Source organism: Limulus polyphemus, unplaced genomic scaffold (genome assembly GCF_000517525.1).
Source record: "Limulus polyphemus unplaced genomic scaffold, Limulus_polyphemus-2.1.2 Scaffold4965, whole genome shotgun sequence".
NCBI classification, from domain to species: Eukaryota; Metazoa; Arthropoda; class Merostomata; order Xiphosura; family Limulidae; genus Limulus; species Limulus polyphemus.
Window position 1 is genome coordinate 2,759 of NW_013670575.1, and position 11,399 is coordinate 14,157.

The 11,399-nt window shown below is 29.7% G+C and overlaps 1 protein-coding gene across 1 annotated transcript; it reads left to right on the forward strand.

The window, feature by feature from the left end:
- Positions 1–1,162: 1,162 nt before the first annotated feature.
- Positions 1,163–10,132, forward strand: LOC106471920 (E3 ubiquitin-protein ligase RAD18-like). Its single transcript, XM_022400542.1, has 6 exons — positions 1,163–1,248; positions 4,139–4,200; positions 5,844–5,914; positions 6,890–7,016; positions 8,084–8,252; positions 9,428–10,132. The coding sequence occupies exons 1-6, from the start codon at positions 1,224–1,226 to the stop codon at positions 9,535–9,537; spliced, it is 564 nt and encodes a 187-aa protein (XP_022256250.1). The 5' UTR covers positions 1,163–1,223; the 3' UTR covers positions 9,538–10,132.
- The last annotated feature ends 1,267 nt before the right edge of the window (positions 10,133–11,399 follow it).

Below are 11,399 nucleotides of genomic sequence, written 5' to 3' on the forward strand. Positions count from 1 at the left end.
GTAATCTCTCTTCATGTTTATTTTGGTGTTCGAGCTGCCACTGTTGCAGGTTTTCTTGCCACTGCTGTTGCCTCCCCTTTTTTGTTTTCTTTTTACTCCAACAAGTGCTGTAATCTCTCTTCTTGTTTATCTTGCTGTTCTTGCGTTGTCAAACTACAGCTTAGCAGATTTGATGGCAGTTGTCCGCCTCTCGTTTCCATCTTCTTCTCTTTTTTTTTTCTATCCCACTCTCTGACACTATTTGTTATGTCTCCGTTTGTTAATTAACTTTCCGTAACTTTGTTCCGACGAAACTTTAGCGACACAAGTCCTTACTTAATAAAACTGGTTTATTCTTTCCGAATACAACTTTACGATACACTTATTTTCAACAATCGCACTAAAACAAACGCTATATCAACGAACGGCAACAATACTTCTGACTGCAGTTCAATTACTCACTATCTACACACACATTATTGTCCTGTCACATTGTCACCCTCTTTTATATACCAGACTACCCTATATCTAGTAAATGCTAGAGCATTCGCCAAGGTACAGGATAGTTCTAGAAACGTGGCGTCACACTAGTCATGTGACTTCGCTGATGCAACAGTATTTCAGAGGTAAGTCTACTTAATTTAAAAGTTTCTATATTAGAATTTATTTCAAACTGTTACCTCTGTAATGCATTTCCTCCCACTTCTACAGCTGAGATATCTAGTTTTCTAGCATAGAGCAATGTACCAAGGCAAAAGTAAAAATTGCAATCAATTTTAATCCTTAAAATATAAAAATTAATATTCATATTTGATTAAAGTTACATATATTTTGTTATCTTAATGATATTGCAGAGATAAGTAAAAAGTGACATTGTAATATTTATTCATGATGTCAGAAAAAACACGTAGGCTCAATAAGTATTGATACAAAATGATAAACACCCTATAACCCAAGCACTTTCAAAAGGTGGACCTTTTTTCTTTGGTTGCAAACAGTTTTTACTTTTCAAAAGCGCTTGGGTTATAGGGTTTTTTATCATATTGTTATATTTATGTGAGTTTAAAAATCTATGCATATTTAGATATAAATGACAAAAGTGTGGCATTAATATATGTGTTTGATTACAGCTTCATGTGAATAATACAGTAGTGATCTGTTTGTAATGTATATTTTACAATGTTTTCTAGTCTTTGGATCAATCTTTGAGGTGTGCCATCTGCTTTGACTACTTCACTGTCTGTATGGTAACTGTTTGTTCTCATAACTGTAAGTAGAACTTTAAGAATTAACAAGCTTATAGCATTTCTGGTGTGTCTTGAGGTTACATTTATTTTAAAATACCAAATGTATTAAAAACTAGTACATTAAGTTTGAACATTTCAATACAGATATGTACCATAAAACTAGATATAACTTTACTTAAAAAAAATCATAATTACAACTGCATTTGACAAATATTTCATAAATTTTAATGTATGGACTTAAAGTGCTTGTTAAATATTTGATTTAGAGTTTTTAATTTTCAATATAAAACTGTCGAATTATGGCAAATGTCAAAAGTAATCCAAACCCACATATATGTTAATTTAGCAGAAAAAATTAAATAGTTGCTGAATTCCAATTTTGGAAACATTATTCAAGAGTGATAATATTTCAGAAACAAACACTTTTTTTATCATAGCAGGAACAAAAAAAAGTACAAAACTTTTTAATTACCACATTGTTATGAAAACAATAGAAATATTTGTAAGCTTAATAGCTGCCATTTTTAAGGAATAAATCAAAATTCCAGTATTGGTGTGGTAATATGAGTTGTTAAAAGTGACTTTATTAATAGGCAAGTAATAGGGTGTTGATCCTGTAGCTCAGTTGGTAGAGCACTCGGTGGTGTGCAAGAGCTTTTGGGTTCAAATCTAAGCTGAGGAAAATACATCATAAATGTAACATAAATTAGACTCAAGGACATGTCTTGTATTGTGAAAGGGGAAGAATGTGGTAGTTTGAATTGTGACTTACTAGCAAGTGCTAGGGTATTAACAGTTTAATTTAGTTGGTAGAGCACTCACCTGGCATGTGACAGGTCTTGTGCTTTAAACTGAAATGGGGAAAAATGTATATATATATATATTGTACAAATAAGTTATCACGTTGGTAGCAGCTGGTAATTTTTATGAATAAAGAGACTATAACAATGTTGATTGATAACCAAAGGTATATATATGACTTAGTTATAGAGGACAATACCAGAGTGACAAACTTGTTGACAGATTTTGCATTTCGAAAAGTAAGACAATATAAAAGTTACAATGCCAGTATCAACTGTTATTTTTAAATTCATAAGGAGAGTATTGATTGTTGATGGTCCAGCGATTGATAGTTATTTTATGAACAGCTAGCCTGGAGAACTTGAGTGAAAAATGGTCATTCAAAGATTCATGCAAGAATGTGTATGTCATCCCTTGCTCAATTTCTTCAACTGTGTTCCACATGCTAACTATATTTTTCTAGCAATAATGAGTGCTATTTTTATAAGTAATGCCCCTCCCACACACCTAAAAAAGACTTCAGTGTTTTTAGAATGCAATAGGTTGTTTAAAATTGATATGTTCCACAGCTTCTGTTGGCTAAGACCAAAAAAGAAAAACTATGTAACAGTTATAAAGAATGTGTTTACAACTATGGATTTTGAGCTTGATGAAATGTGCCAAGGAATCCATATTAATGAGTTCTGTGCCTGGGTTGGTTAGTGTCTTGGACTGTGGATCTGAGGGTCCATGGTTTGTGTCTCATTCCAACAAAAATCAAATAGCATTTTACACTTTGAGGACATAAGTGTGCTATAACAGTGACCTTCAAATCCCACAACTCAGTTACAGTAGTCCAAGAGTTGGCAGGTGGTGCTGTTGACAAACTACCTTTTCATCTGTCAACTGAAAATTAGAGACATCTAGTGCAGATAACCCTTGTGTAGTTTTACATGAATATCCAAAACAAACCAAATCAGTCTAGCATCTGTAATTAGTATAGTTCAGTATCTAAAGAAAGGAAATTTGATATGGTATAACTGTGTCATAATGATTTTTTAATCAGAAGATATATAAATATAAAGTGCTATTGATGTGTGGTATATGTTATCCATGTAGGGTACAGAATGCTGTATGTTTATACCTAACTCTGCACGGAAACTCAGGATTTCAGAGACAGTTATTACACACATCAGAATATTTGATTTCATATTAATAGATAAAGGAGTAATAGATAAATATATGTTTTGTAAGTTTGGGTCAGGTAAATTATTTTTTTACTAAAATTATTTCAGGGATCAAAGTTTAAGACCAGAACTTACTCATATTGTAAGTAATTTATTTAGCATAATCTGGTTCACTGCTGTATTATGTTCTAAAACTAAGAAATACTGAAACTTTTGTCCTTGGGTTAAAAGTTTTATGACAAAATGTGATGTTCATTATTTCATTTTCAAAGTTTTTTTAAAGAAACAAATGACAACATGGTTAATGTTGAAAAGCTCCAGTATATGTATTTATGTAATAGTTTAATTTAAACATGTAACCCCAAGCCTGTTTGAAGTGAACCTTTCTTCATCAAAGAGGAATTGTCCTGATGAAACAGTTTGTTGGGTCTAAAACAACTTTTGTTTCCAAGATTAACATTTCACCACACCAATTAAAAAAAAACTTTACCCTAAGAAATTGTTTAAACCAGAAATAGGATGAGGAGCAGTGTCCTTTCTGTGCTAGAAACAGTAAAATAACTCTAAGGATTTGTCTTATTCTTTAAAATAAGAAGTATAAATATTGCCTACCATTGATTTCTTTTTGAGAAATAGTATTTCTGAAAATGACAGTTTTGAGCATATTTCAAACAATGCACAGAATCTCATGAACTATACTGTCCTTACTTTATGCCTTTTGTGAATATTAGTATCATAATGTATTGAAAATAAATTAAGTAATTTAAGTGATCTAGTTTAGCATATTTATTTTTCATGTTTTATTCAAGTTATAATTTACAATAATATATTTATTTATGGTTGAACAATATTCAAGAGTTTAAATATTTCATAAAACTTAACCTAAAACAGGAACACTCATCTGGAAAACTTGAATGACATGTTTGTTTTTCTTTTTCTTTGCAGATTGTTCTCTCTGCATTAGAAAGTATATGACATACAAGTCCCAGTGCCCGACTTGTTTTGAAGTAAGGATACATCAAGCAGTTCAGCTTCTTTCACAGTAATGAGTTCTGTATACATGTATAAATATTTCAGTTCATTGTACATTTTTATTGCCAGTACTTTTAGTTTTCTAAATACTTGGTAATGGGTTTCAGGTTTTTGTAGTATCAAGACATACAATACAACTGTTTTTTAAATAGCATCATTTGTAATCATAAATAAAAACTTATCCAATGCAGGTTTTTGTTTAATGTGGTTTTTTTCAAGATTGATGATGTAGAATGTTGTATTACACCATGTTTTCTCCATTTACTTAATATAGGATAACACACAATTTTTAGAAACAGAAAATAATCCATTGTTGTATTTGTCATTGTTATGACTATTATGCAAACTTCAGTTTTAACTCTAGTGTTTGATACTAATGGTGATTGTTTGAAATTGTGTTTTAAGAAATATTATGGGAATTTAAAGTAAAACTCCATGAATTTTGAAAGAAACTGATCTATTGAAATTACATTATATAATTAAGGATAAGCATCTAAAAGCGTTTTGGTGCATTAGTAAGATACATATTTATCACTTTATTATTACTGAAAGAAATGTACATTCAAAGTTAATTTTTTTCATTTATTCATTAATAATATGTTGTGAAAAATCATCAGATAACTTGTGATTTGTAGTGAAAAATTACTTTAACAAAACCAATGGTGTGAATTTTCCAAATTCAAGTTTTAACAGCATCTAGTAGACTGGTTTGGAGTAGTCTGACTTTTGTTTTTCAGATTTGTAGCTGATAGTTTATTACCTGTTATTTTTGAAGTTAACTAATTTTTAATATAGACATTTTAAAATGATGAAACTGTAGTTTGATTAAAAAATAATACTTTCTCACAGTTGATTTAACAGATGGAAACTATGATCTAATTTAAAAAAAAACAGGAAAGTGCACTAGAAAAAGTTTTTACTGTAACTTTGATAACACTCTCTGTGTGTTCTTTCCAGTACCTTTCTTGTTTGGAGTATAAATACAGTGAAGTTAGAATGGAAATTAAGATTTATAGGTACATGAATATGCTAATAAGTAGTCAGTCTTTATGTACTTATTTCAGTGCTTTTTGGTGCTTATACTTTGTATATATATATCTATATAATGTAGAATTTGTAAAGGAGAATTTAATTTAATGCAATATATATATATATATATTCTGATCTTTGATACTGTGTGTGGTGATGAATATTTCAAAATTCTATAACTTTACAATATTTTGCAATAGTAAGCTTTTTGCTTTTGCATTATATTAGATAAGTAAGTGAATTTCGTTTCCTTTTTTTATTTTACAAAAATGAAAGAATTTTTTTCCAGCAGTAGAGAAGCTGAATTATTCGTGTTTCATTTTCCTGCCCACACTTCTGTAAGCAAAATAAGCTAAGTTAATTCTTGTAACAAAGTTTAACAAATAAATATTGAATTAACAAATTGAGAAATCAGTGTTTTGTCTTTAGGTTATTTTTAACTGGAACTCAAGGATAATGCTAATGTAGATCGTTAAGTTTGTTTTCTATTTTGGAATTCTGTGTGAAAAATCTTGTATATGTGTTTTAAGGTGACAAATATATTTTATTTTCATATGAAAACTCATCAATAAGTTTTCAATTATTTTAGGAAACTTCTGAACCCCAGCTAAGAAACAATAGATTAGTGGATGATTTTCTGAAGCATTACTTAAGGCTTATGTAAGAGTATATTTAACTCCTGTTTTTTTATATTTAATACATTTTTATTTCAATTTGAATTAATAATAAGTTTAATTTATTAATTGTACAAAAATTTTTTTTTTTCAAAATTGCAGAAGTCAATCTTTCTTAAAAGTCAAAACTATTTATAAAAAAAGGTGATTTTTGTTTATGAAAATTCTTTAGAAGGTTACTGATTATGATAATTAAAATCTAGAATTCAAACAAAAAATGCCATCTAATTAGTTTTAGATGGAAAAAGGAAGAACAATTACTGCATTCTAATAAGATAGGGTGTGGCTTGTTTATAATATGTGATAGTTTTTCTCAACATTTGATATTAGACACACTAGTTGCTCTGACGATCTTTGGTATTGAGGAAAAAAGTCATTAACAGAGACCACCAGAAAATAATGCACACTTGAAATGCTACTATTACACAAGAACAATGTTATCAAATGTAGAAAGAAAAAAAAATTCACCATGCACATAAAATACAAAAGTCCAGATAATCTAGCTAATAAACAGACACTGGTACCATAGCTGACAATAACAAGTTTGTGTTGGAAATTTGTAAAGGATAGGATAAATTTGCAGGATGTTTTAACATGATGGAAGAGTTTGATTTTAATGGTTTGAAATAAAAATGGCTGACACAATTTTTGACATACAAAAATGGAAAATACACTTTATAATAACATTTGCCTATTGTTTGTTTAATAAATCAAACTTAGTAGTTCATAAGTTTCTAAAAGAATTTAATTTTCTTTCGTGTCCTACAGGAAGTTATTTTATTACATATGTAAGATATCTGATTCAAAAGTTTTGTTCATGTTCTAGAAATGTTAACTAGTACTGTTGATATTTACACACATACAATTCCTGACCCTTTTTATTTTGAAAATCAATATTAATAATGTATCATCATTGTTTAATGCCTGACGTTTGTACAATAATTATTTTCTTTTTATGTAGAGAAACCCTCAGAAAATGCCTTAGGCTGGATGAACACAATGTACAGGAACTTGGTGGAAAAATTAAAGTTTCAAATGAGGATAAAACTCGGTCTTTCCCCAGAGTTCAAGAAGAGAAAGATTTATTGGTAAGAATCCAATAGCAGTGATCCTGAATATGCCTTTTCTTCAATGAAAGTCATGCAAAGCTAGGATATATTTGTCATAAAAAGTTATTTTGAGCTAGTATGGTTTACTCATATGTGTCAAAATTATACAAGTGTAGACCTTATTCATTTTATGACCTTTCTTGTAATTTGATGTTTATTCATATTTTTTGAAAGACAATATTTGATAGGAGGGTATGGCATGTGGATTTAACTTTCTGTTTTATATCTCAGTGAAACAAGAAGATTAGAAGCTATATATTAAGATTATGTCTATGCTCTAATTATGTAATTTATATAAACTCATATCAGGGTAGAAATAATTTCAAAAGTGGACAGTTGAAGTGAAGAAGTGCCACATGATATACAGAAGTGAAGATTGATAATTTATTTAAATATTTACTTTTTAATTTAAGAAATTAAAACTTATGTTAAAACTTGAATTATAAACTATGTTTTTTATGTTTGATGCCAAGTTGATTGGAATATATTGATAATAAAGTTGTTGAATTAATTTTTGAATGTAACTTTGTCAAAGGTTGTGACATAAAATTAAGAAACAAAATTTGCAGTTACGTGAAGAATACAAGCACACTTGGTCAACATTATGTGGAGGAAGATGCTGCTTCACTACTTTGTGGTTGTCTGCTTGTATATAACTCTTAGAACCGAAATCTTGTCTGGTATTGCATGTCATGTTTAATGCACAGAATGTAACATCCTTACATCATGACCATTAACTTTATGATAATTAGTAGAACTGAGAATGAAAACATCAACTCGAGAAGTGCTAAGCTGAAACCAATTTTGAATCAGTTGAACTTGGCAATAATGCTTTTCCTCACTTTTACGCTAGTTCCATGTTTTTAAAAACTTTGAATTGCATAAATATGTTTTGTACACGAATACTGCCATTACTTGTTTATATCTTTTTCTATCACTAAAAAATATTAATTTTTGTATAACGTATTAGAGATTAATTTCAGACTTTTCATAGTAAAGTTCATTGGTGGAGTGCTGAATGTTTTTCTTGTTTGTAATTATTTAAGGAAAAATCAGATATAGTACGTGAAGACAGTGTATTGATGCCATCGACTACAGCCTTTTTACCTTCCCTAACCATAATGTCTCCAACAGATGCAGGTGTAATTTCTAATAAAGAAGGATCTACCAGTGGAGAATACAAATCTGAAATACCAGAAAAGTCTGTATTGTTAGGTAAATTTCACCAACAATTTTGAACTTGTATGATACTTGTGCCACACAGAGATAAATTGACTATACATTTTTGGCTTAGTTGAATGACTGTGTACCACTGTAGTGTATTTTCTGTGTGTAAAGTATGTATTCTGTCAGTTTTGATCCACTTCTTCTAATCTGAATGCAGGATAATTATTATCTCAAAAGAAGTATGCCCATTAATGCATGTCAGTATAATGCAACATGGGTGAAAGGTAGCACCTGTGTTGAATCTGAATGGGTAAGTTGAGTGAATGAATATAGTAGTAGTAAATTTTAGAGGTGTCATAATACAGTGATACAATACTCGTGTTGTATCACAAAGCCATGATACGATTGTATCGATACATCATCTGTTACAATACGATTTATGTATCTTCACAAAATTTGGCAAGCTTTCAGTAAACATTACAAGTCTTTTGTACAGAAAAAATCAGAATTTCTAATAAAGTATTTTTACTAAAAATTAATGTTTTAATATATAGAGTCAAATTAGTCACTGCTCTGAGGGTAAAGTGATCTTCATGCTAAGATTTAAAATACTTTTATCCATCTAAAAAGTAACAAATTTCTTTTGAGTCATCTATAAAATGTCCAAAATAAATTTACTAGCTTTTTTTTTGATAAATCTTCATATTTTATGTACTATATTCACTACTCTAACTTTATGTGAAGTCGGTCAGATTGACCAGCCTCGTAACCACCATAAAAAATACAAAATAAATACAAATTATAGCAGCACAGTGTCAGTAATATGGATAATAAGTTATGGACAAGGCTGTCAAACTTTGTAACAAACAGTTGGTTAAATTTCTGTATCTAGATATGTATTCTATCGTGGCATCAATATCTAGATACAAATCGTATTGTATCAGCCCTATTAAATTTGATAATATTTTTAAAGTTTTATTTTTCTCAAATGAAATGCAGTTTTCTGACATTTGCTGTTGCTAATGTTTTGTTGAATGTGTTAAACAACACGCATGAACATGTTGAAAACTCCCACATAGGCATTTTAAACTATTTAGTCATTTCTTGTTTTACCTGTTGATTAAAAAAAGCCTACTAGTCCAATTAACCATGTTGACAGTGTCTGTAGCATTAACTGTAAGTTGTTCTACTGCTTTTATTTATTTACACCTATTTTATTTCAGTTGCATGTCCTGTATGCAGTGTTCCTATACCAACAAAAAACATGAACGTCCATCTAGACAAGTGCCTTTTGAGGGAAAAAGACGAAAAAAAGTTGAGTAATTTCCCATGAACTATAAAAATTTTCTGGATTTATGCTAAACTCTTGCAGTGCTGAAAGAAACAAAGAAACTAAATCAGCTTCTTGATATCAAGTTTTATGTTGTAAACTTTTGTAATAAAATACTATCTCGTATTTTCCAATCTTTTTATGATTTATGAGTCTTGGCATTAGTTAGAACAAACCAACTATCATTGATTGTGTATGAATAAATAAAATATTTAAGTAATCTTAATAAAAGGAAACAAAAAGACAGTATAGTAGTACAGTTCCAGAAATATGTTAGTTTTTATGGATGTTGTGAGATGATATACTATTGCTACTATTAATCTTAATTGTGACTGAAAAACTTTTTTTTTAATAATTATTTGCTACATTTTTTGGTAGATATTACTTTAAATGTTTATTTTATTTTCTGAGTACTTGTTCAATGACATTTTGAACAATGAGCCTAAGTATTTCAACTGTAGGATTCTTTGCTTTTATTCTTACATTTAGAACAAATGAAAAGAAGAGAGAACCATTGCCTAAGCTGGTGTATCACTTGCTCTCAGACAAAATTTTGAAGAAAAAGATGAAAGCTATTGGACTAAGTACTCAGGACAATAGACAGGTAAAGCATGTTTTCTGTTAGGTGTTTCATAGATTTTGTTAAATTTCATAACAAAACGTGCATATTAAAACTAATAATGCTTGGAGACAGCTTGAATGGGTAATGAAGAAAAACTTTATTATAAGTTTAACATAACAGCAAATGTACAACGTTTAGACAAGGTTTTCACATCATCACTACACCTTGACTATAGTCTGAATAAAATAACTAAATTTTTCAATCCAAATACATTTTATTTTTAATATTTAGGATGTTTATTCAATACAATGGATTTCTGTTAATTGCAGTTGTACTTTACTAGCTTCTTAATTGAAATTGAGAAAAAATTGCAACTAGCAGTATTTATAAGAAGGATCACAGAAAAGGAAAGGAAAACTTTATGCAAGTCACAGAAAATTGCAAGTAACTAGTTTGTGCATGGCACGTTATAAGTGTGTCTGACATCCAAGTCAACCTGTAATTAGGGTTTTATCCAGTGCATAATTAAAGAATACAACCAGTGCAATCATTGGCCAAATGAAATTTCTGGAACACTTAGGTTACGCTAGGCACTCTATAAACAATCATTCAGTACCATAGAAAGTGGGATTCTTGTTATTGACAATGCAACAAAGCTAGTTATTTGACTTTTGTCAGAGATAGCTACTGCTAACTGTGAATAGATATGATCAAATTGAAGAGGAGTATGGGTTACATATACACTTGCCTAAACATCTCGTCATATTGATTTTATCTTCACCCTATTAACCTATCAGCTTTTGAAGAAGTGACAAAGAGGGTGAGTAAGATCTGCCAACAGTATACCACCAGAAGGTGGTATATTACAGTAAACAGGAACTTTAGTATATTTAAATATACTATATATTTACTATATTTAATCATTAAACTGTGAATGTGTACTTTAAATTACATTTTCTGTCCTAACAATATTCCACAGAGGGTGGTATACCACATGCCCTAAAGCATTTCTCCTGACTAGTGAGTTTATTAGCTGTATTTATAACTTTTTTTAACCACTCTAGAAACCGGGCTCGACTCAATGACTCATGAATTCATAACAGTTGAGGTTATTTCCTCATTTCTTTCTTAACAGATCTATACTATTGTTTAACCCACCCAGAGTAACGAATAAAAAGCATATTATCATGGCAACAGGACATAATCACAAACCCTCTAATTTACAGTATGACACAATAATCACTAGACCACACCCACCCTTTATATATATATATATATATATATATAGTAGTAATTATTTATT